General features: G+C 36.0%; 3 protein-coding genes and 1 long non-coding RNA gene across 4 annotated transcripts; 2 read left to right on the forward strand and 2 right to left on the reverse strand.

The window, feature by feature from the left end:
• Window positions 1-2,092: 2,092 nt before the first annotated feature.
• Window positions 2,093-5,000, forward strand: LOC306847075 (RNA-binding protein 48-like). The gene is made up of 5 exons (XM_079380828.1): window positions 2,093-2,237; window positions 2,390-2,580; window positions 3,494-3,639; window positions 3,715-4,274; window positions 4,687-5,000. The coding sequence occupies exons 1-5, from the start codon at window positions 2,112-2,114 to the stop codon at window positions 4,756-4,758; spliced, it is 1,095 nt and encodes a 364-aa protein (XP_079236954.1). The 5' UTR covers window positions 2,093-2,111; the 3' UTR covers window positions 4,759-5,000.
• On the reverse strand, window positions 4,782-6,201 carry LOC306847082 (calaxin-like). The gene is made up of 6 exons (XM_079380838.1): window positions 6,088-6,201; window positions 5,763-5,918; window positions 5,436-5,540; window positions 5,212-5,363; window positions 5,024-5,128; window positions 4,782-4,927 (listed from the first exon to the last, which is right to left on the reverse strand). The coding sequence occupies exons 1-6, from the start codon at window positions 6,161-6,163 to the stop codon at window positions 4,877-4,879; spliced, it is 645 nt and encodes a 214-aa protein (XP_079236964.1). The 5' UTR covers window positions 6,164-6,201; the 3' UTR covers window positions 4,782-4,876.
• Window positions 6,202-12,611: 6,410 nt separating this feature from the next.
• On the reverse strand, window positions 12,612-14,454 carry LOC306847085 (progranulin-like). Its single transcript, XM_079380841.1, has 5 exons — window positions 14,264-14,454; window positions 14,008-14,190; window positions 13,775-13,912; window positions 12,965-13,094; window positions 12,612-12,807 (listed from the first exon to the last, which is right to left on the reverse strand). Exons 1-5 carry the CDS (start codon window positions 14,348-14,350, stop codon window positions 12,794-12,796), a joined length of 552 nt encoding a protein of 183 aa, XP_079236967.1. The 5' UTR covers window positions 14,351-14,454; the 3' UTR covers window positions 12,612-12,793.
• A 7,098-nt stretch (window positions 14,455-21,552) lies between these two features.
• Window positions 21,553-23,224, forward strand: LOC306847091. Its single transcript, XR_013782131.1, has 3 exons — window positions 21,553-22,193; window positions 22,330-22,387; window positions 22,484-23,224. It is a non-coding gene; the product is annotated as an uncharacterized lncRNA (long non-coding RNA).
• Window positions 23,225-26,253: the final 3,029 nt, after the last annotated feature.

The following is a 26,253-nucleotide window of genomic DNA, read 5'->3' on the forward strand; positions in this document are numbered from 1 at the left end:
CTCCCAGTTCTTTGGGCATGCTAAAGGTTTATTGCATTTGAGATGAGTTATCATTTTATTTAATTTTTCATGGGGATGAAATTTGTGTATAAAAACCACTTAACACTCATACAGAGCCTTGGACAAATTTTGTGTCCAGTGATGCATGTCTTGAAGCACTGCTTTATAGAAATACAGGCTGATGGTCGGCCTGCTGGGCATTGCTGCCTGACGCACCTCCACCGGTGCCTTTTGTGCAGGTGTGCTCCTCTGAGCACCTCTCTGGGCATAAACGGATCATCAGCTGGGGACCACCAGTCATGGATGTTTCGCACCTTTAACCCCAGTACATCTCCTGGTGGCGGAGCGATGGCAGGGATCACTCCCTGCCACCCCCTGCTGATGCCCTAGGTGTTATTTAGCCCCCACCCCCTATGCTTCCTTCTTAGCCACAGCCAAAAGCTGCCCTTCTCTGCCTCCTCTGCCAGTTCTTTAATGGCTTTTCGACACCCTGCTCCTGTACATCCCATGTCGCGGAGTAGGTGAACCGTTGAGGACCCAACAAAGACACTGCATCCCACTTCGACGGGACACATGATGGCTTTCCAGCCAGCCTCTCTGCAGTCATCCACCAGGTCTGCATACTTGGCACGCTTCCGCTCGTTGGGAGCCTCCATTCCCTCCTCCCATGGGACAGTGAGCTCCACCAACAAGATGGTCTTGCATGGCTCTGACCACATGATCAGGTCTGGCCGGAGCGAAGTTTCTATGAACTCCCTGGGGTATTGAAGCTGCCTCCCCAGGTCGACCCTCATGTTCCACTCACTGCCAGATGAGAGGACTCTTGATGTTCTCTGGTGAGGGTGGTTGATGTTTTCTCTGGCCCTTGCAAACAGGATGGGACGTCTCATTGGCACAGAAATTGTGTGTCCAGTGATGCATGTCTTGAAGCACTGCTGAAAATGAGTCTGTTCATAATGCTTGATTTTATAAATTGTTTTGAACCGTGTAATTTAAGAGTCCTTATTTAGCACATTGTGGACCTGTTGAAGATATTCAAGCTTTTTCTCTGTATATGCATCAAAAGTAGGTGATGATTAGATGTATATTGCATATTGAAATGTAAGAAGCATAATATTAGTCATTAAACGAAGACCCAAGATTAATTTGTGACCGTCTTAAAATATTTAAATCTAAAAATACTTTGGATGGGATAAAGAGCAAGTGTGAATAGGAGCACATATGTACACTGGAAGCTGAGTGCGATCAGCGCATGAGGAGAATACAGTCAAGCGATATTACTGTTATATTATTTTCAAATTACTTTTTTAATTATAATTATTTTAAATTATTGTCCCTGTACCAGTAGGGTACTCTTGTAATAAAGTAGCGTGGCTGGGACAATTTTAAGTATGCTATCTAATCCTGTTTACATTAAATAAGCCTGCTCCTGAGCAGGTCTAAGCTTATGGACCTGTTGCTATGACAGCAACTCTGGGATGAGCTTTGAATAATCAATTCATCCAAGATCAAGTGAAATCGGCAACACTCAACTCTCCAGTAGGGGAGTGAGTTAGCGATGCACGAAGAACGGACCCCTGGGGCCTGTTTCATAAAACAGGTTTACCAAATAAGCCAGGTTTATGTCAGTTAGTCTGACTTATTGTCAATTGATTTGGTTCAAAATAAGCCAGACTAACTGAAATAAGCCTGGCTTGTTTGGTAAGCTTGTTTTATGAAACAGCCCCTTGGTGTACATCTTGAGACAAATCAATGACATGACATAGTTTTAGATATGTGAGTACAAGTTTCTTTCAGTTAAAACAGCTCAGACAAGCGTTTTATTGTGGGACTAGGTTTAAGCCTTCTCAGTAAAATTGGGGCAATATGTATTAAATTAACCGTTGGGTATTGTATTTCCCATGACCGCAAATAACACACAAGTGTGACTTGAGCCAGAGAACAATGACCGAACAATACCAGAGGGTTAAAAATTAGACTGGATTAATGACAAGTTAACTATGCAATTGCAAATCACTACAATAATATAAAATGATAGTTTAAAAATTGAGACTTTTATTTTGAAACCTGATGAGTCGTTTACCTTGGTTGCTGTCTCTGACTTCACACAAATGGACGGTTCGGTCGCTAATCCGTCTGTGTGGGGCACACAAAAAGTGTATAAACACCATGAGCAACAAAATGTTGCCCAAACACGCCCAAAATACAGAGAGGGAAGGCGCCTCAAAGCTGTTAAGGTGAGTTTATTTTACAAATTGTAATGTATGTGAGCAGTGAGCACTGTAGTTTAGCTTGACTGCACCTAATGCACACAGATGTTGTAGTCATCTCACTAGGTTTTGAGCCACGCCATTGTAAATAATATTTTTGACTGCATCACTGATTTCAGGCATATACCATCAACTTGGAGTCTCGGTTCCTGTTAGTTCAAGGAGTGCCCGCTATTGGAGTGATGACCGAGCTGGTGCAGCTCTTTGCTCTCTATGGAGTGATCGAGGAGTACAGGGCGCTTGATGAATACCCAGCAGAGCAGTTCACTGAAGTCTACTTATTTCAGTTCCAGAAACTGACAAGTGCAAGGTAAAGACAGACTGAAACATGTTTAAAGTGAGCATGTGCCTGTGCCACACTGGATTTTTTTTTTTTTTTTAAATGTTTGTCTTATGCTCAGGCAAGGCTGCATTTATTATTTCATCCAAAACAAACAAACAAAAAACTTAAACTGTAAAATTCTGACACATTATTAGACTTTAAAATAAAACTATTTTTATTTTATTTTAATATATTTTAAAATATAATTTATTCCTGTGATGGCAAAGCTGAATTTTCAGCAGCCATTACTACAGTCTTCAGTGTCACATGATACTTCAGAAATAAGTGTTTTTTTTTTTTTTTTTTTTTTTTTTTTTTTAAATGTTGTAAACCCTTGTTCTGCTTAATATTTTTGTGTAAACTTACACATTTTCAGAGTTTTTAGATGAATAGAAAGTAGAAACTGAATTTATTTGTAATATTGTAAATCTGTCCTTTCCAGCAAAGTATCTTAAAAAGTATTTTTACATTTGTGCATTTAGACCGTTTTATTCAAAGCAACTTCTAAAAGCAATACTAAAACAATTTGTCAAGTAGCCAACAATGTTCATAATATACAATGCCAGGCTTATTTGGCAACAAGCTAGAAAAGCAGAAATGCATTTTTTTAATGTGTAATTTAATCTTTTAACCCTTTCTCAAGGTCATGACACTGTAAGCTGAATATTATAAAGAGAATTGAATGCTGATATCTAAATATGATTAACTTCAAACTAAAAATTCTTTAAAACTGTGATTTATTCAACTTAATCAATTTAATGTCTATAATAAAACATAAAAGTTAGTGTCAGATTTTTATTAAGTTAGTTTTTTTTATTTTTTATACGGATGTTCATGACGGACTCCAAAGGCTAATTTCTCATGAAATGACATGCGTATGTTACAATGTGGAATTTTTCAGGGTAGCTAAAAGACACACTGATGAAAAGAGCTTCTTTGGGGGTCAGTTGCACGTCTGCTATGCCCCCGAGTATGAAACTGTGGAAGAGACGAGGCAAAAGTTACAGGACAGGAGACGATACGTTAACAGAGCAAGCCAAAATACAGGTATTGTAAATAATGTGAATTGTCTCTCAATAGGTTGCATCTATAGAAAATCTATATAACTTTTTTTTTTTTTAGCAAAACAACACGATTGGCAATTAGAAGAAAGCACAGAGTCATCAAGCACGGACACACAAACAGCTGCAGCACCTGAGATCCAGAAAGGCTCTGAAAAGGCCAGAATGGAGAACGTGAACTCTGACGACATAGGCTTTCCTGTTCTTTCTTTGCCCCCAGTGGAGGATGTTTCTTGTAGACTTCATGGTTTTGCACAGCCATTTCAGTTGCAGTGGACCACTGATACAACATTACTTACAGAGGATAAGATGGGCTCTCTACATAATGCCATCCCTCCTGTCACAGAAACTTCAAACCAGTGTACATCCTCTGCTTCTTATAAAAAAGAGAGAGATCTGAGTGAAAGGCACAAGAACCTGTCACCATCTGTTAGATTTATGCCAAGGACTACACATTTAGAAAGTAGAAAAAGAAATTTGGAGGGACAAGTGTTAATTTTGAATGAAGCAGCTGAAACTGAGACTCTGATTGGTCCTAAATTACCAGAGCTGCCCAAGGTAGACATGAAGGATCATTCATTAAATGTAACCGCCAATTTGATCCGTCAAACAATGAGCAAGGTTAGTTTGTCTGAAACTTAAATTAAAAATATTTAAAATGTTTTTGAAATAAAAAATATTAACTGAAATAATTATATATATATATATATATATATATATATATATATATATAAGAACTTATTTCAACATTTCTCATTTTAATTTAGTTTAATTTATTGTACTAAAATAACAAAAACTGAAATAAAAATCAAAACATTTATTTATATATATATATATAACTAACTGACAATGAAAACGACTAATATTACAAAATTTCTAAAATTTTAAATTAGAATGGAAATATGAAAATAAAAACTGATTTAAAATATTAATAACTATAATATCTCAATGATACTAAATGTTATGTACATTATGTAATTTTTTCATGATGTTATATGGCATTGTTGTTACAATATTTTTTTGGTTTTCTTAGGTTGCATCTGTTCCAGAGGTCAAACCTGTCCAAGTGAAGACCCCTACAGCAAAGCCACGCAGAAGAATTTAATAAGACAATCATGGTCTCACATTGAGCAATATTTTAGATATTTATTTCAGTTTCAGCCACAAATATTGTTTAACTGTGTTTTCGCTTCAATTTTTTTCCATAAGTTAAGTGGTTCTTTTCAATGTCCATGTGGTTCCTGGAATGCATATTGCTCGAATGCCAGTATGCTCTGCCAAACAAATAAAAGAACCATTTAAGAGCTTGCCCTTTAAAATGACAATAAATTTTACATGCAGATGCACAAATAGTTGCTTGTGATTTCTACCTTTGTATCTGGGAGGCAGTTGCCAAAAGCTTGTAGTAAAAGGTTTTCATCTTTGACCGTCTTCTCAAAATCAGAATAAGAAACTTTCCCATCATGGTCATAATCCTGAAGAAAAGAAAAAAAAGATTAATGTATTTGGTAAACAATGGTAAAATGTTACATGTTATCTTTATGATACATAGTTGTACCATTTTCTTCAAGGCAATCTCCACAATGTCCTTAATCCCCTCATCAGGATCCTCTTCAGTGGGCTGTCTGATGAGGCTGTCTTTCAGCATTTGTAACATCTCCTCCCGTGAGATGTACCCGTCCCCATGCAGGTTGTATACGTCAAAACAGACTAATATAAATGAAACATTGTGTACATAACATTTCATGGTCACCACTTTAAAGTGAAATATAAAAAACTTACATTTAATTTTCTCATCCAGTGTGCCTCGCAAAAAGACAGACAGACCTTCCACCCATTCTTTGGCGCTGATGTAGGTATCACTGTCCTTGTCAAAGGCACGAAATACTGTTAATTAAAATAATAATAATAATAGTCAGTTTATATTAGTATTATTTGACAATTAAGAAACGTTGCATATATTCATAGTCGTTTACTAATTTCCTCATAACTTCAAGCTTAAGATGTATTTAAGTACGTGTATATATTTGTGTATTAAACACACTATACTGTCCACTTCAGTTACTACTAGCTTTATAATCGTCCTCCTCGGTCAAATCAGAGACGTACCGCTGTCCATCATCATATCGTCGGTCAGGCCGAATGTGTTGTGCAGTATGTTTCTAAACCTGACCCGGTCCAGTCCATGAGCCGCTCTTCTCTCCGCCTGCTCTCCCTGCAGACCGTTGAACAGCCTGATCAGACACTCCGTCTCGGTTTTATCAACTACAGCATGAACACAGGATTGTCAAATGACCAAACAACGTTTTCTTCTCACACTTTTATAATGCAGGACATGGTAATGAACAAAGATCTGATAGCAAACGTCGTACAAGAATAATATAAAGAATATTACCTGACATGTTAGAAGAAAAAAAGCGTTATAGATACCTACAATGTTTGACTTGCTTGCATAAAGTTTCGGCGAGGTTTTGAATTAATTTTCTGTTCATCGCCGACATTTTCTGCATGTTTTTACTCTCACTAGTCTTTCGTTAGATGTTGCTATAGAAACACGTCAAGAAGGCGGAGCATTGTTGTGTCCAAAAGAACCAGAGTCGTTCATTTTATTTGTCAGTAAACGGTCGTTTTATTTGATCCTAACAACGTTTTTAACCATATCTGGTTATTGTGGGAGTTATTGGGGAAGCTGTCTCCCTCGGTATCTAGGCTACTGTGCTTATTGCTGTGCATGGGTGTGTAATTGCGGGGTTTGATTCATCCCAATGATTCGAATCTTTTGAATCACATTCAGATTTGTTCAATGCTACTTGTATTTATTTGATTTTATTGCAGATTGTTATGCCAATAAGTTGAAACCAGCATTGAAACAGTCATTAATGTTTAAGCATTGTCCTCAAACTTTGAAGTTGATGATACATGGGGTATTTGCTGTCAACGCGCAACCAACACAGGTGAGACACGGGGCCCACGACCGATCTAAAATATCCAGATAGAAATTTGTTACCCATTCTCAGTGGGAAAAAAGTGCCCAAGCAAAATTGCTTAAAAAGTCGCCGGTGCATCATCTGCCTGAGGACTTTGCCTTCTCATTTCAAAACACCACTGATACTAGGCTATGCTGCAACAATAGTAAGTAACAGTAGTATCTATTACAAATGTAGCTGGAGAGACTTCAGTAAACAAAAAATGATTCTTTTAATTAAAATTAGACTTAGTCACAGTGAAGTGATAGAGAACAAGTTGTTTATTTTAAAAGATTCATTTATACACACTGATTCATTCATAATAATACGATGGATGGACAATTAAAAATAGTAAGACTTTCTCAAAAATGATAAAAATGACTCATTTTTAAACCGTGTAGCTATTGAATGACTATGCAATTTATTGTAATTAAACTATAATTCTTCCAATTTTTATTTAGCATTAATTCAGCCCGGGTGTGGGATTATATATTTATAACTGGCAGGTCTTTCTTCAAATCAGTCGTTGATTAGTCTGCACAGTGCCACACCAAGTCGAAAATACTTATAGACAGAGTATTGACACACCTGAGTTTTTTGGATAGCTTATAAGGCCAGTCTGGGAGAAGATGGCAGTCTCTGCCACCCACCCTGACAATAGGATGATGTCGAATCACACAAATAACCATGAGGGCAGCAATGAAGTCAATCTCTGCAGCACTGGCCCTGCAAGAGAGGAGAGAATGAACAAAAGGGGGGTGGGGGCATGTAATATAGGTACATAATTATATAGGCCAATTTGTTAAAGAAATATGTGATATGCTTAGTTCATTAAAATTATTTTAACTTTTATATGTCCCAAAAATATTTAAGTTGCAAGACATGATTAGTGACATTGCTGTCCATTTAATATTTAATATTACAATTTTATTAGTCTCTTTCAGGATTTATTCACTAGCATGTAGGTTGAATGAGTAACTTAATCCACACAGATGAAAAGTTCTTTCTGTCAGACTGTAGCCTTATTTAAGGATACAGGGGGTGAGTTCGGACACAGCCCACATGTTGTCACCTTTACGACACGGTGTGAACACAGTTAAGCAATGGGCGTGGCAGTTACCCTATAGCACAGGGCTGTCCAAACTCGGTCCTGGAGGGCTGGTGTCCTGCAGAGTTTAGCTCCAACCCTAATTAAACACACCTGAAGCAACTAATCAAGCTCTTACTAGGCATACTAGAAGCTTCCATGCAGGTGTGTTGAGGCAAGTTGGAGCTAAACTCTGCAGGACACCGGCCCTCCAGGACCGAGTTTGGACAGCCCTGCTATAGCAGATGCTTTGGCTTTTCTTCAAGATTGTGTACACTGAATGGTGAATCCCATTGTTAACATTTATGCTGTCAGTACTGAACGCTGACACTTAATCCAAAGACAACCCAAGTTTTTCAAGAGAGAACAGTATGTACTCAACCATTCATTCTGCTGATTCATTCAGATTCTCCATGAAATCCAGTTTGTTCATCACCCCATTTTCTGTTTGCTTTACTGGAGGCATCACTTTGAACAGAAAATGGTAGCTGTTTTTATTATAATTGATATTTTAATTGAACATTTTAAATTGAGGTTCCCATTTACTGATTATGTGTTTCAAAACCACACCAATTGCTTACACTTTCACTTCACTTTTTTAATGCAGATTGTGCATTTTTAATTTCTATATGACATATGATTGTGGTTTATTAAACCTTTTATATTCATGGTTATTGTCTCGAGGTTGCCAGTCTGTTAACCTCATGTACAGTTAAAGTTATACAGGACCCAAATTCAGAGTGCAATTCTATAAGCATCCAGTGTAAACTTTATTTCAAATTTGTCTGCTGTTTTTAATTAGAGCTTGAATCAAGCCTCACCAATCAGGTTAACTCTGCAAACTTAATCCTTCAAGACTTTTTGGCCGTGCAAACTATATTCTTCTAGGGGTTTTTTTCCTCTTTTTTTTTTTCTTAAGTACACTAAATTCTCACTCTTTTATTCTCATTAATGTCACCTCCTAGGTATAGCTATAATTTTAGATAAGACAGAACTCTGTGACTTGCCTACATGTTTGTCAAAGAATAAAAGTATTTATCTTTTTTTTTTAATTGTATTGACCCCAAACCTTTGAACAGCGGTGTATATAATTAAATTTCTCCTGACAAAGGACAAACTTTATATTATATATATATATATATATATATATATATATATATATATATATATATAATGCTATTCAAATATTCAGTGATTGATAATATTATCTCTGAATACATGACTTAAGAATAATTGTGTTTGGGAATTAAATATAACATGAGTCCTTTTATGAGTTTTTATAGGATCAAATTATGAAGCCCAGATAAACATTTATACATAGCCTATACATTTACCCTTTTTCCCATAAATAGGAACAGAAAGAGGTTTTGCCATTCTAAGCTCTTGACAGAGGTTCACACTGATGATTGTGCAAAATTTAAGGCTTACTCTCAAACTCTCTTACTCTCATTTTAATTGTGCAATGCCAAACCAAGATCGTCCGGAGTTGTCCTAGCTGCGACGCAGAGATGCACTTCTCGTCTGGTGTGCAACCACCTTATACATTAATACATTTTAAAATTGCATGTGTTAAAAGGATAATTCACCCAAAACTGAAAATTAGCTGTTTGTCTTCTGGACCATTGCCAAGTAAGCAGTCTTCCCCATTATTGTGGTTTCAAAGAACAAGAGATTGTCGTTTAATGAAACTCAAATATAAATATTCTAATATATTGAGATACTGGATTTTGACTTTCATGAGCTGTAAGCTCTAATCATCAAAATTAAAACACAAAAACTTTTGAAATGTCTTACTTTACATGTTATGAATGTAAAATATATATGAAAGTTTCACTTTTTGAAATGTTACAAATAAAAACATTTTTCACAATATTCTAATTTTTTTAGATGTACCTGTATTCATTGTTTTGCACTTCTTGTTTTCCCTTATAGTAGCTCTGTTTCACAGATTGTTTTATGTAACCAAAAATAAAATTTTATACCCATGTATTGTCTCATTTCACAACAATCAAATCTAATCAAGTTTTAATACATAGTTACCCAAACCCCTTTTTGTAAACCTTTCTACTAAACTCACTTTCGCACATCCTCCATGTTTTTTATTAAATTTACATTTTAATTCATCTTTGTAGTTCTAATTGAATCCACGTCTAACACGCAATGCGTTATGGGCAATATTGAATATTGAATGAATTCTAACTGGAAATAGTAAACTATTCAACCAGTCTGCATTGAATTCTTTGATGTTTTTCTGTCCACTCTTTGGGTGTCCACAACAGTGGCTGAACATTCTTACCTCCGTCTCCCTTTATTTTTGTTTGGTTTTGACCCCTTCAGTGGCTTGTTTGACATGTTAGGGATAGGTCATGGATCAGCGGAGCAAGGTGAGACAAATCCTGGACGTATGATTGATAGTAACTCAGGAATCAGAGCACCCTCCAGACTTCACAGACTGTGGTAGGTGTCTTTGTTTACCAGACTTGTACTGCATCTAGATGTTTGGGGTCTATCTTGACTCCATCTGCACTGACTAGTCGTCACATGTTACACACTCCCTTCCCAAACACACTCAACTTAATGCCATGTCATTATGAGGCTTGTAGTACTTTCTGTAGTCCTTCCACATGCCCCTCAAAGGTCTTTGCGTAGCATAAGATATCGTCAAGAGAATGGATACAACATTGATCTTTCAAGGAGCCAACATCTCTTTGCTTCTTTGAAAGGCAACTGATGCATTGGTTCGCTGAAGGGGATTTATGTAGTGGCTTGGGGACTGAGGAGTATGTTCTGTGAATAGGAATGTTGTCGGTTAAGTTGATGCACTTTTGCAAACTTGGGATACAATCCATGCCTTGGAGTCACTTGGAGCTTGTTTCAGAAGTTCAAAACAACTTTCCAGAGCGAACTTTGCCAAAACGGTCCAGACCAACGAACCACAGTGAAAGTATAGCTTTGAATGTGTGGTGTGATGTCTAGAATCACCTGATAACGAAAATGCAGTTAAACACAAGATGCACAGCACCAATCTATCATGTAAATATTATTATAATGAGAACCCTGTATAGTAATACAATGTATGTTGTAAATTCTTTGTACGCATACATTTTTTACCGTATAGGCGTTTCGTCCACACGAAACCTGCGTTTCGAAGAGTGAAACCGATCATTTTTGAAACCGGGTTAGGGTGGATAAATTTGAAAACGCCGGTTTCATGTTTTCGTGTGGACGGCGAATTAGTTGCCCGTGTTTTAAAGTTTTGTAATATGAAGAGTCTAGAACAGAGTTACGCATTCTGGCATTCTAGCACTTGTAATGGTCAAGATCACTTGTGCATTCATTTCCTTTTGAACAGATGTAAGTTGTAATTTTACATTTATGTTGTATATATCTGATTAATCTTATACAGGATAGAGGAGTGAATGAACAGCACTCTCTTCAATACCCACGACTGATACCCTTCAGCAGGACACCAAACCCTCAATTGCTCCCCGGGTGCTGCAGCAAGAATGGCCACTGCTTCGGGTGTGTTCACGGTGCGTGTGTTCACTACTCACTGTTGTGTGTGTTGCTTTGCCTTGGTTGCTCCGGCAATAACAAACAAATCATCTGCACTTGCCAGTTTAAACTCCTGATACACGATTTTCTGAGCACATACGAAGCACGCACATAGAAAGCTGGCTGTCAGACAGCATGTCGCAGGAGAATTAAACTGTTGGTTATGACGGTAAATGTAAAGAGTTGGGGAAGAAATCGCATGTGTATCAGTATATTAGATCTGTGAAACAGCATCTCTTGGGCATGGCGACAACACACTACTAACGCAACTTAACCAGACCTTGGTCATGCCTTAGGTGGGAATTATTTAAATTTGGGATATTGCAAAATATAGCCTACGTTCAAATGTAGGCCTACGCTAAAACTCGGGACTGAGGGGCATTTGAGGGAGGTCAGGAAAAGCGCATACTAATATAGAGGATAAATCTCTTTGGAGTGCACTTTTTGCTTTGTAACTTTGCAGACATTAAGCACTAAAGGAAGTTTAAAGTGTAAAAAGGATAATGGGACCCCTTTAAACGGCTCAAATGGCAATGTCGTTCAAATGTCAATTCCTTGTGCGTTAATGTCATTCGTGTAGATAAATATACTACAAGTTGTTATATTACATATATGTTTTGTATTTACCTGATTCATTTCATTAGGATCAATTTAGATGAGGTAATTAACACATTAACAAAGCACTTTACCAGTATTCATCCACTCTTCAGCTACAGCTCAAGCAGTTTAAACAGCAATTTATAATATTATTAAATGAAATATTTCAAACTATCATATGTTTCTTTTACAAAAATATTGATGATGCATTGTTAATAATGACTAGCAAGTGTTATGTTTCATTGTCCTTTTTGCCATGGCTCACATTGCCTCTCAATTTTTCAATTAATCATTTTATTCAGCTTTCCAAAAAATATGACAAAAATGCTCATCCCTAATGCAGGGCTCAGGGCAAGTGAAAGAGGATATTAGTTTAGGTCTATTGCATCTCCCGTGATGTCTATTGCAATTGCCCTACATGGAAATTGTGGGGATTTTGATTCAACTCAGTGACTTGAATATATTGAATCACCTTCAGATTTGTTGAAAGCTGATTCAGTGACCCTTTTTGTTGATATGTCAGTAGGTGGCAACCGGTGAGAGTGTTCTGTGTTAACGAGTCATTAAATCACCAAAAATGTATCACAAACATCAAGTGTTTGATCACATGAGCTCATTCCGCTCTAGTGTTGTTGATATATTTTTATGTTTAATTTGTTCCCTTAAAAGAATCATTCATAAGATTCATGCAAGATTCATTCAAGAACAAAATATCACATGTCCCATGAATAGATCATAAAAAATGCAAACAAATGAAAACACACTCTCAAAAAATTTATTAAATGACAATGACATTTGACTGTAATTTTATTTATTCATTTTATCTTGCATTATTTGAGTTTAGATGTGTATTATTGCTTTTCCTCAACAGAAACGGACATTTGAAAGCCTCTTGCACTTTGACAGTCTTTGATAAGAACACGTGGAATGTTTACTTACAACACCATCTCTGTAAAAGAAAGAAATATAACATGAGCAAACACAAAACTTCACATTGCACGAGTTTTTATTATATTTATGTGTTATATTAAAGCCTATGTTCATCAACATTTATTTGAGTGTCCTTATTAGGCATGATTAATACAGCAGCATAAAGTTAGTTTTACCGCTGCAGCAGCCCCACTGGCCAGCTGATGTCTTGCAGCAGAACTGCTCAGTTGGGCAGTAGACATTTCCATCACAATGAACCTTCTCAGTCTGGCTCTGCCAATTAAGAGCCTGGTCAAAGGGCACAGACTGTAAAAAAAACAAAACAAGATATTTCATTGCAGGGATTACGTTAGTAAACACATAACCAGAAGTTCACCAGCTTAGAAAATAACCATTTAAAGCTAAAATAAATATGTTGAATAATATAATATAATAGAAGTCAGAAGTCATTGCCCTATTATTTCATTCTATAAATGAATGCTGAAATTGAAGTGACTGTTTATTGAGAACGTGCTACTGAATGTGTTTTGAACCCTAACAGTTTCTTCAACTGCTTCAAAAAATCACATGCCTTTTTATTGTATACTATTTATTATTTGCAACTTGAAAATATTTAACCACGTTTTATTACTGCCGGAAATGGTGATTAAAAGTCACATGACTGTCACGCATATGGTCAGTGACGCAGTGGTTTTCAATCCTGGTCCTGGGGACCCACCGCTTTGCACATTTTGTGTGTCACCCTTATTTACCTCACCTGATTTGGATAATCAGCTCATTAGATGAGAGCTCCATAAACGGCACTGAATGTGTCAGATAAGATAGACATACAAAATGTGCAAAGCAATCCTTTCACGACAGGTCGCAACATGATAGGTTGCATTACCAGTTGCATATTTTGAGTTACTGGTTGCATATAGTTTGCGATACCGGTTGCATAGTTTGCATTACTTTGGCATCATACACAGTACACAGTGTTGACTCACCTGAAGTTTCTGGATAGCCTTGGTGGCCGGCTGGGGAGAAGATGGCAGTCTCAACCACCCCCTCAAACAATGGGTCGATGTCGAGTCGCAGTGATAACCATGACGACAGCAATGAATTCCATCTCTGCAGCACTGACCCTGAAAGAGTGGGAAGAATGAGCAAAGGTTATACATGAAACTTAACTTAATAGAGTATAATAAAGCGATTAGACATTTCACTGTGACTCACTGACCATTGAGAATGGGCAGCAGAACCACGCACCATAAGGACTCAGACAACACGTTGTTCCATCAGGACATATAGTAGAAGAATCACAATGAACCACAGAAACAGACTCTGCTGGCTCTGAGAGATCCATCATTGGCTCGTCTGCAGCTACAAGAGCGGCCATGAGTAACACCAACACTGGAATCATCTGAAAACATGAAATGAAAAAATTATATTATAGCTTATTTTTATCTTTTCTTTTTGAAAATAAGAATATTTACCTTGCTGGCTGGGACTGTGTCTGCTCTGGTGTGGATTGTTGTGCTGCTGGCTGTGCTGTCCTGGGATGTTCTTATATTTCTACACATGGCTCCTCCTACTGTAAAAACAGGAAAGCTGTTCAGTCAATTTTTAACCAGGGCATTTAGATACTGCTTTATGAGTTTCTGAACATATATAGAAGTCTTTGCATGATCATGATATAATAGGAAATGAAAGAATATATGAGAGTAAGGCAGAACCTTACAGAGGTAGTGAAAGGAACACTTCCTCACATCCAAGGCATACATTTAAAATGTATTTGTTATTAATAATTAATCAGTTACAAAATATATTATTACAATTAAATAACTGCTTGATATATTTTAAAATGTACTTTATTCCTGTGTTTATTCCTGAATTTTCCTGTCATTAGTCAAGTCTTCAGTCACATGATTCTTCACAAATCATTCTAATCATATTATTATCAATTGTTGTGTCCTTGGTGAATAATAATAAAAAAAAAATAATATATATATATATATATATATATATATATATAGACATACACACAGTGCTGCTTGAAAGTTTGTGAACCCCTTGCAGAATTTGTGAAAATGTAATTTTAACAAAATAAGAGAGATCATAAAAAAATGCATGTTATTTTTTATTTAGTTCTGTCCTGAATAAGATATTTTACATAAAAGATGTTTACATAATCCACAAGACAAAAAATAGCTGAAAAAATTAAAATAACCCCATTCAAAAGTTTGGGAACCTTTGGTTCTTAATGCTGTGTGTGGTTACCTGGATGATCTACGACTGTTTTTTTGTTTTTGTTTTGTGATGGTTGTTCATGAGTCCCTTGTTTGTTCTGAACAGTTAAACTGAGCACTGTTCTTCAGAAAAATCCAGATTCTGCAGAATCTTCAGTTTTCCAGCATCTTTTGCATATTTGAACCCTTTCCAGCAGTGACTGTCTGATTTTGAGATCCATCTTTTCACACTGAGGACGATTGAGGGACTCAAACACAACAATTAAAAAAGGTTCAAACATTCACTGATGCTCCTGAAGGAAACACGATGCATTAAGAGCCGGGGGTGAAAACTTTTTGAAATTGAAGATCGAGGTAAATTGTACATAATTTGTCTTCCGGGAAACATGCAAGTATCTTCTGTTGCTTCCGAAAGGCAGTACAAAATGAAAAAAATATATATATATTTCTACAAAATAAGAAAAATCCTCATCCTGTTCAAAAGTGTTGTAAATGTTTACACTGTATATTATTTGCAGCTTGAAAATATTTACCCGTTTAATTACTGTTGGAAAACGTGATTAAAATCATATGACTGTATACACATACAGTATATGTATGTAGGTTATTGTAACATGATTGTTGTATTACTGGTTGCATATTGTGCATTAAATAGTACTATTTGATACTATGATGTGTATGTTTACGTCATAAGATTCCTGGTCTGATTAAAATGTCCAAGCAAGTAAAGTTTGATCAAAGCTTTATTTTGTATTTATGCCAAGGGAGATTAAAAGATTGCATTAAAAGGATTTCTAAATAAAAAACAAATCCCAGCTCTGATACAACATTTGTAAACCGGACATTTTTAAACTGAGGTTCCCGTTCACTGATTATGTAACATTTGGAACATAAACATATATTTCAAAACCACACCAACTGCCTACACTTTCACTTCATTTTTGAAATGTAGATTGTGGTTTTGTTTTTTGTTTTTTACTTCTATAGGTACATATGATTGTGGTATATTAAACCTTTTGTTTCCATGGTTACTGTCTTGAGGTTGTCAGTCTGTCACACAACCTTGTGTTCAGGACCTACAGATGACAATTCTGTTAGCATCAAGTGCAAACTTTATTTCTGATTTTTCTGCCATATTTTTTTATCTTTTGTCTATAATTCATCCCAAAGACTATTTTATTTCTTATCTATTGCATTTATTTTGTCATACAGTAAAAACAGTAATATTATGAAATATTATTATAATTTAACAGTTTTCTATTTTAATATATTTTAAAATGTAAGTCTTCAGAAATCATTCCAATATGCTGATTTTCTGAAACATACATGAAATATTTCTTATTAATATCAGTTGAAAACAGTTATGCTGCTTAGTATTTTTGTAGAAACTGTGATCATTTTGTAAGGTTTCTTTGATAAATAGAAAGTTCAAAAGAACAGCATTTATTTGAAACATAAATCTTTGTAACATTATACATGTCTTCTCTGTCACTTTATATCAATTTAATAGACCTTGCTGAAGTATTTCTTTCTTTCTTTCCTTATGTTTGGGAATTAAATATCAGTTTGTCTTTTTGTTCTTTTTTAAGGATCTGGCTGTGAAGCCTCATTATCTTTCTGACTCCATTCAATAAATTGATCAGTTCAACTTTTATACTTCTTTCATTTTTTTTTTTAGAAGTTCCCATGATCATGAAAAATTTAAAACTTCCTCTAAAAATGTACAAGATTTCAACACTTAGCCCAACTGCCCGCCCGTACACTTCACTTTTCAGTTCAAGTTTATTTGTACAGCGCTTTTTACGATCCAAATCGTTGCAAAGCAGCTCTACAGGAATTGAAGTTTCCACAATATATTTATATATTGCAGAACCTTAATATGTTTGACTTATGGCACAATTTGGTAATTCTGTATGTTGTCTGAGCGTTGGCATCCTCTTAGGTCCTCTGAGGGGTTGGCATTATCTTTTCTCAGGTGTTCGGTCATCTCAGATCATTTAAGGGTTGGATCCAGACTGAAGCTTCTGTAATTCTTAGTTACCCATGGGATGTTAATCCAGTGACAGAAACAGAGAAACAAGTAGAGACATAATTAGCATAGTTGCTGTTCCATCTAAGCAAAAATGATTTGTTCAACCCAAGCTAAAGAATAATAATAATGTACGTCTGATCAGATATAACTGCAGTACAAGATTATAAGATGCATTATGTGAATGCTTGGCTAAAGAGATGTGTCTTTAATCTAGATTTAAACAGATAGAGTGTATCTGAACCCCGAATGTTATCAGGAAGGCTATTCCAGAGTTTGGGAGCCAAATGTGAAAAAGCTCTACCTCCTTTAGTGGACTTTGCTATCCTAGGTACTACCAAAAGTCCAGAGTTTTGCGACCTTAGGGAGCGGGTTGGATTGTAGCGTGGTAGAAAGTGAAAGTGAAAAGTGAAGTGACATACGGCCAAGTATGGTGACCCATACTCGGAATTCGTGCTCTGCATTTAACCCATCCAGCGTGCACACACACACCGTGAACACACACACACCCGGAGCAGTGGGCAGCCATTTATGCTGCAGCGCCCAGGGAGCAGTTGGGGGTTCTCAAGGGCACCTCAGTCGTGGTATTGAGGGTGGAGAGAGCGCTGGACATTCACTCCCCCCACCTACAATCCCTGCCGGCCCGAGACTCGAACCCACAACCTTTGGATTACGAGTCCGACTCTCTAACCATTAGGCCACGACTTCCAAGACAAGTTAGGTACGCAGGAGCTAAACCATTTAGGGCCTTATAGGCAAGTAATAATATTTTGTAAATGATACGGAACTTAATAGGTAGCCAGTGCAGAGACTGTAAAATTGGGGTAATATGATCATATTTTCTTGACCTGGTAAGAACTCTAGCTGCTGCATTTTGGACTATCTGTAGCTTGTTTATTGAAGATGCAGGACAACCAGCTAGCAGTGCATTACAATAGTCCAGTCTAGAGGTCATGAATGCATGAACTAGCTTTTCTGCATCAGAACTGGTAGCGTGTTTCGAAGCTTGGCAATGTTTCTAAGATGGAAGAATGCTGTTTTTGTAACATGGGAAATATGATTTTCAAAGGACAAGTTGCTGTCTAAAATAACACCCAGATTTTTGACTTTAGAGGACGTAACAGTGCATCCGTCTAGTTGCAAATTGTAATCCAAGAGATTCTGTGTAATGTTTCTTGGTCCAATAAGTAATATCTCTGTCTTATCTGAATTTAATAGCAGGAAATTATTGGTCATCCAATCTTTTACATTTTTTACACAATCTATTAGCTTAGATAGTTTAGAAGTTTCATCTGGTTTTGTTGAGATATATAGTTGAGTATCATCAGCATAACAATGAAATCTAATTCCGTACTTTCTAATACACATTTTAAATTTAGTGTGGGATTTGCTAGTCAGTTAGCACCAGATGGTTCCCAAATTACTTAGCTGCTCTGTTTGTTAGGTTTGTTTGCTATTTCATTCTAGCATACTTATTATATATTTGTATTATTATTTATATGAAAACATTTCAAAATATAATTTATTCCTGTGATGGCAAAGCTGAATTTTCAGCATCATTACTCCAAGCTTCAATGTCACATGATCCTTCAGAAATCATCCTATTATGCTGATTTGGTGCTCAAGTAACATTTATTATTAAACCTGAGTATCGGAGTGTTTGCAACATTGATAATGATAATTAATGTTTCCTAAGCAGCAATTTAGCATATTATTATTAAACAACCAAGTTGTGACAATTATCTATCTATAATATTATTATATGTAATAGGACAAGGAAATGTTTTCTGATTTTAAAAAAATGTATTTAGTTACCAATTGTAGTACACTTGAACCCATCTTTCATACACTAGTGGGTTCAGGTTTACTACAAGTGGAAAATACATACATAAAAAAACACAAAGATAGCATGTTAAAAGCCAATTTTAGTTCATATTCATGGTGTCCCAAAATAGCACATTTGAGTACACTTTAGACAGTCTTAAGAGGTACTAAAGAATGTGTGTGAGAGTGTGTGAACATAGAGCAATTTAAGTACATTATGGAAGTGCACTTTTTTATGATGTGTGTTGCTCAGAGATGAAGTATAAAAGTGTGTAAACGCTTGAAAATACTAATACTAAATACTCTTGCTTGTGCAAACTAAAAAGTAAAAGAAAAATAATAATAATATTTTCAAGGTTCATTCGAAATGCAAATAAATACCCTCAGTTAGCAAATAGCATTATGCTACATTACATCTAATGTAAATTTTTTTCATAACGGTGCTGATTTTTAGTTTTTTACTGAAACAATTCCTTTATGTTATGAAGTTTACTACGGAACCCCTAAGAGGCCATAATTTACTATTATTTTCTTGTGAATTCAACTCAAAGACTGAGGCCTGTTGCACAAAGCCAGAATCAGTGGCTACTCAGGTAAGCCTGAGTTTAGTTTAAGCAAAGTCTGTGGTGTGTTACAGAAAGCAAAGTTAACTTACTGTCACATATAGTCTGAACTCTTGGTTTATTAACCACAAATTTTCTTACTCTAGGCATGCTGGTTCCAAAGCCATGCATGGGAGTTAATTCAATCAACCTATGGATGTTCACGGTGGACACACAAGACACAAGTGTGCCATACTACTTTTTATTATTCTTTTGTTTAATAGGGCATATCATAACCTAACTGGTGGTTGTGCAATAATTTTTCATATTTCATATTTTTTATCAGTTTTTATCACTAAACTAAACAGTCTGGGCTTGCATGACAATGTTTTATTTTATAATAGTGCTTTTGTTTTTTTTAAGAATTTAAGATATGTGATGTGACAAAAACAGGTATTCCAGAAAGCAGGTTATGTGACATACCTCTGTAAGTTTACAGATAAGTTAACAGATAACTTAAATATTCAGTTCCAAAAACAGTGACAACTTTCAGGATATGCAAGTAGCCATGGCAAATTATGCTCTGGACATCTCTCTTAATATATGTATATATATTAACGTATACAGTGGGTACGGAAAGTATTCAAACCCCCTTAAATGTTTCACTCTTTGTTATATTGCAGCCATTTGCTAAAATCTTTTAAGTGAATTTTTTTTCCTCATTAATGTACACACAGCACCCCATATTGACAGAAAAACACAGAATTGTTGACATTTGTGCAGATTTATTAAAAAAAGAAAAACTTAAATATCACATGGTCCTAAGTATTCAGACCCTTTGCTGTGACACTCATATATTTAACTCAGGTGCTGTCCATTTCTTCGGATCATCCTTGAGATGTTTCTACACCTTCATTTGAGTCCAGTTGTGTTTGATTATACAAACTGGACTTGATTAGGAAAGCCACACACCTGTCTATATAAGACCTTACAGCTCACAGTGCATGTCAGAGCAAATGAGAATCATGAGGTCAAAGGAACAAAAGAAAACCTTTGTGTATGTACCAATTTCTAAGGTATTGCCTGCCTTGTTAAACAGAGGTGATGTCTTAGACAAAATTCTAATTGCCATCTGAGTATAGTGTATATCAATCTATTAAAAAATAATCCACTTCTGTCTGGTGAAGAGTTGTGCATTTCTCTGGGGTTATATATAGATGGATTTGAAATTTGTAATCCTTTGGAAACCTCACGAAAAAAACACAAGGTTACTGCAATATACTGGGTATTGGCAGATTTGCCTGTAAAATATAGATCAGTTTTATCAAGCATATACCTTGCTATCCTTTGCAAAAGCAATGATTTGAAGACTTTTGAATACAAAGAAGAAATTGAACCACTTCTTAAAGACCTTAATGTGCTTGAAAACAAGGGATTTTACATTAGTCGTTTGGATACGTGCGTTAAAGGTACAGTTCTTTATGTTTCATCAGACAATTTAGGAGTACATTCTTTTGCTGGCTTTCAAGAGTCATTTAATGTGGAAAGATTTTGCAGATTCTGCCTTGCTGGGCGCAACGAAATTCAGACAGTTTCAGTAAGATCGGGTACATTTCCGATTAGAACCAAACTGTCCTACAATGATGCAATCAAGACTTTAAAAGAGCAAGAAACTTCAGCAATTGATGGAGTAAAGAGGGAATGTGTCTTAAATGAACTGAGCTCCACTTTGTTACTGGCTTTCCTCCTGATTTTTTGCATGATTTATTGGAAGGAATTGTACCTGTGGAACTTGGTTTATGTTTAAAGACGCTGATTGGCAGGAAATACTTTACATTTGATCAACTGAATACTGCCATCCAGAACTTTCGCTACAGATTTTCTGACAGTACAAATAGGCCACAGAAAATCCCAAAGACCTTTACTGTTAATGGTACAATTGGAGGGAATGGACATGAGAATTGGACTCTCTTGAGACTGTTGCCTTTACTAATCGGAGATAAAATCCCTGAGAATGACTGCGTATGGGGTGTTATTTTAGAGTTAAAAGACATTGTTGAAGTTCTTGCATCATCTTACTGAGGAAAAACTTTGCTACCTTGAGGCCAAAATTCACGAGCACAGACAACTTCAGCAGCAGGTTTTTCCAGAGTTTAAACTGAGACCTAAGCACCATTTTATAGAACATTACCCATATCTCATTCGCTGTTTCGGACCTCTGCTTGACATCTGGACCATAAGGTTTGAAGCCAAGCATAGTTTTTTCAAGAAGGTTGTACAGGATGTAAATAACTTCAAAAACATTCTACACACTTTAGCCTGCAGGCATCAGCTTATGTTGGACACACCCGCTTTGTTCAAGCCAGCAGTTGAAGCGGAGAAAATTTCAGTGGTGACACTTGACTGTTTGGATTCCTCTGTAAAAAGTACCATCAAGAGTCAATTCAGTAGTGTGACGACTTTCTCTCTTGCTACAAATGCTACAATTCATGGAACAAAGTACACCCGAGGGATGTTTCTATCAGCTGGGAGCACAAGTGGACTCTACCTGACTTTGGTAAAATAATCAGTGTACTGATTGTTGAGAACAAGCCTTATTTCATCATTGAGCCTTACACAGCCTGGTGCATAGAACATCTTAGATGTTATGAACTCTCCAAGAACAACCCAGAAAGGCATTGTCTTGTCCAGCCAGAGGATCTAAATCATTATTCTCCCATTTCTGCATACGTGGTGAGAGGCAGGTGCCTCCTCTCTCCAAAAGCCTTTCTTCTTAAGTGAAGTGAGTTAACTCATGAAATCCCCCTGTTTTTATTCATTAGCTAAATTTTAGGTGGATTTGATAACGTTTGTTTATTGTAAGTTTGTTGAGCAGTATTTTTAATCAATTAGTTATGTAATTCTTTTGTCATTTGCAGAATTACACCTGAGCTTCCTGTTTCTGTCCAGACTAAGAGGCTCCAGTTCACTGAATAGGTAAAGTTTGTTTGTATATAACTAGTTTGAGCAGTATTTTTAGTATTTTTATTAGCATGTGAGTTCTGTAATTCTGTTGTCTTATGTCATTTGCAGAATTACACCTGAGCTTCCTGTTTCTGTCCAGACTAAGAGGCTCCAGCTCACTGGATAGGTAAGGTTTGTTTGTATTAGGCATGTGACGGTATCACATTTTCATATATATTTTATCGCCATGTACAGTATTATCACAGTAAAGATGACAAAATACTTATTCCTGCTGTATATAATGTAATCAGCAGTGCATTAATATAATTTACACCATATATGCATTGCCTAGTACACATGTAATATTAGATTCATGCTTTGATATTTTAATTATTACTGGCTGTCAAGTTATATACAGTACATATATCAAGGGCAGCACAGTGAAACCACGATGCTACAACAGACGTAAGATGTATGCGACTATCTCAGTATAGCTTCAGATACACTAAACATACTGCTCTCTGAGTCATGCTTGCTCACTTCCTATTAATGGTCACATGGCATGACTCTTTACCGAAACTTAAGATTCTTAAAGGGGCCCCTACCATATAAAGAAAAGCATAGAGATAAGCTTCAAAAATGAAAACAAGACTTGAAACATATTAAATGGTAACAAAACATTCCCCGTAAATCACTTTAAGGAGTCAAATATCACTCCGTAATGCGAAGGTTAATTTTTGATCAGAAATTTTGATTATTGATTTGAAGGTGCTCCTAAATTTTTGACTGTGCTCCTAAATGTTTTAAATTAGGAGCACAAGCGCTCCTAAAAAGAAAAGTAAGCGTAGAGCCCTGATTTAAGCAGTTGAGAAAAAAAAAAAAAAGTTCAACACAGAATAAAAATAGAATGATGAACTTCATTTTCAGGCTGTAAATGAACCAATGCAGCCTCTGTATGGACCCTCTCTGATGAATTACACTCCTTGACCTGCCACTGAGGCTTATGAGCTATATTTATTTGCCCGGTTAAACACTTCCTCTTTGCTTAGCCTAATTTCTAAAAAAGTAATTACAAGTCATAAATCAGTGACGAAAACCTTCCATGGCACTACCATGGGTTATTCCGACTTGAAACCAATAAATAAAAAAAAAATAAACATGTTCTTTTGTGAACATTTACTACAACAATGTTGTTTTGCACATATTCACTGGCAGTACCATGGTTAATTTAATAATTAATTTTAATTTGTTTTATTTGTCACATACACAATTATACAGAGTATAACCAGCAGTGAAATGTGTGCTCTGCATTTAACCCATCCAAGTATACACAGTAGTGAACATACACCCGGAGCAGTGGGCAGCCAACGCTGCAGCGCCCGGGGAGCAGTTGGGGGTTCGGTGCCTTGCTCAAGGGTCTCACCTCAGTCGTGGTATTGAGGGTGGAGAGAGTGTTGGTTATTCACTCCCCCCACCTACAATCCCTGCCGGACCTGAGACTCGAACCCACAACCTTCGGGTTACAAGTCCAACTCTCTATCCATCAGGCCACGACTGCCCCTAAACGACTGTTTTGCACATATTCACTGGCAGTACCATGGTATTCTTCAGTGTTATTTTAGTATTATTTATTAATATAATAAGTATTATATACTGTAGAAAATAATTTCAAAGTTGTACCATTTCTTCGTTTTTGTGTATTGTTTGTGAAATTTACAAGCAATTTCTGAGTGAAACTTGTTCTACACCAATTTTCTTTTTCAGTGCAGTAGTATTTTTTTGTAATAATTACTTTCAGTTTTAATTTAAATGTTGTGATTTGTATTATTATTGTTGTTTTAAATATTACTATTTATCTCTAGGCTTTATTTCAATTTTAGTTTTTATAGTAAATTAGTGCTTAAATTTAGTTGTCAAGACAACATTTTTAAGTTAACACTGAATTTTCATTTGGTGAAATGTTTTAATCTAATATTTATATTTTATTTTATTTCAATTAACAAAAAAATTTGTTTAATAGTTTTAGTGAATATGATATCCATTTAGTATAATATAGGGTAGAGTGGGGGAAAACGCCCCCCTTAAGGACTGTGTCATTTTTTTTCTGAGAAACAGAAGTTAAATATGTTCAGAAAACTTTTCATTATTTTAATGACAATGACAAAAATTATAAACCAAGTATGAAAAATGTCTAGAGTTTTCATGCTATTAGATTTTTTACAAAAATATACATTTATGCCAAGGGGGCATTTTGCTACTGAACGGGACCATGATCATGGAATATATTTCTAAAAGGTTGATAGATTTTATATAGGCTACCTTATATTTATTTTATAAACCTATTTAGAATTGTACTGTATCATTGTCCTTTTAGTATCTATAGACACTGTGAGTGGTTTAAACTCCAGTATGAGGACCTTCTAAACCTCTCTGGTTCCCATCCATTCATCAGTCCGTGTGTACAACAGTCAACCTCAAGATGCCGCCACTGAATCACTGTACTTGTCTACTGATCATTGAGCTGCAGTGCCTGCTGCGTTTCAGAGCATAACAGGACGTTCATCTCCTGTACAGTGACAATGAAACAAATGCAAAGAGAAGTGAGTGTTTGTATCTATATGAGTATGTGAACATATCCCTTTTTTGCAATGGCTTGCACTCTTTGACACTTGCTTGGATGGCTCGATGGGTTGAGCATAGGTCCTCCGTGCTGACACTGTGCAGGATGGAAAGACAGGGCCTGAGCCAAGACAGGCTGGAGGGAGGCCACGGTCACACTGCAGAGCCAGTGTCCCAGTCTGAGCCCACCTCAGTGAAGATGAGGTACTTCTTATATTATTTTCTGAGAAGAAAGAGACTGTACGAGAGATATGAAGCTAGCATAGTGTTGTGCAGATTGGCAGCTAGAGACAATGGGCAAATATACAGTTATATAAAGACACTGGACCATAGAATGTAGCCAATGACCAATCAGAATCAAGTATTCCAGATAGCCATTAGGGAATGCATGACATATAAATATTTTATATACCTGTATCATATACACTATTGTTCAAAAGCTTTGAGTCTGTAAGACTTTTTTTTTAAAAAGAAATTAATACTTTTATTGTGTTATAATCAAAATTGAGAGTCAAGACATTTATAATTTTACAAAAGGTTTCTGTTTTAAATAAATACTGTTCTATTCATCAAAGAATCTTGAAAAAAAGAAAATAAAAATGTTTATTATCATATGAATGTAATAAGAGACTTATTTCAAAAACATAACAAATCTTAATAACCTCAAATTCCTGATAGTAGAGTTTTTTATTTATTTTTGTATTGGTTGGTTGATATAGGTTATATATTGGTCTTTATGCTTAGGGGAAAGCGTGCATATGCGTTGTGATACTCTCTAAAATGGCGGAAGACGGTAATTAAGGGGGAGAAGAATCGTTGAATAAAGTCATTATTTTTGTTTTCTTTGCGCACAAAAAGTATTCTCCTAGCTTAGTAAAACTGAAGCTGAGCCAGCCACTGATGTCACGTGGACTGTTTTAACGAAGTCCGTACAACGTTTCTGGGTCTGGGAACATTACAGCTGTGTTGCTGTCTATGCAGGGTCAGAGAGCTCTCGGATTTCATCAAAAATATCTTAATTTGTGTTCCGAAGTTGAACGAAGGTCTTACGGGTTGGGAACGACATGAGGGTGAGTAATTAATGACAGAATTTTCATTTTGGAGTGAACTAACCATTTAAAGTTATTTTATAAAAACAATAATGTGATAACACTTTTAAATAGGTGACCCATGATGACCACAAAAGCAGTCATAAGACTCAGTTTTTTTTAAATTGAGATTTATAAATCTCAATTTATAAATTTGTTAGGATAGGACATTTTGGCCGAGATACAACTATT

Source organism: Barbus barbus (assembly GCF_936440315.1).
Source record: "Barbus barbus genome assembly, chromosome: 27".
NCBI lineage: Eukaryota > Metazoa > Chordata > Actinopteri > Cypriniformes > Cyprinidae > Barbus > Barbus barbus.

Bases quoted from the DNA above. Each gene is read 5' to 3' on its own strand.
- LOC306847075 (XM_079380828.1), top strand. From the start codon at position 2,112: ATGGACGGTTCGGTCGCTAATCCGTCTGTGTGGGGCACACAAAAAGTG. The intron at 2,581-3,493 runs GTAAAGACAGAC...GGAATTTTTCAG, and splicing joins CAGAAACTGACAAGTGCAAG to GGTAGCTAAAAGACACACTG. The intron at 3,640-3,714 runs GTATTGTAAATA...TTTTTTTTTTAG, and splicing joins CAGAGCAAGCCAAAATACAG to CAAAACAACACGATTGGCAA.
- LOC306847082 (XM_079380838.1), bottom strand. From the start codon at position 6,163: ATGCAGAAAATGTCGGCGATGAACAGAAAATTAATTCAAAACCTCGCC. The intron at 5,541-5,762 runs GTACGTCTCTGA...TTTAATTAACAG, and splicing joins CGATATGATGATGGACAGCG to TATTTCGTGCCTTTGACAAG. The intron at 5,129-5,211 runs GTACAACTATGT...TCTTTTCTTCAG, and splicing joins AGATTGCCTTGAAGAAAATG to GATTATGACCATGATGGGAA.
- LOC306847085 (XM_079380841.1), bottom strand. From the start codon at position 14,350: ATGTGTAGAAATATAAGAACATCCCAGGACAGCACAGCCAGCAGCACA. The intron at 14,191-14,263 runs GTAAATATTCTT...TCATGTTTTCAG, and splicing joins ACACAGTCCCAGCCAGCAAG to ATGATTCCAGTGTTGGTGTT. The intron at 13,913-14,007 runs GTCAGTGAGTCA...CCACTCTTTCAG, and splicing joins TCTGCTGCCCATTCTCAATG to GGTCAGTGCTGCAGAGATGG.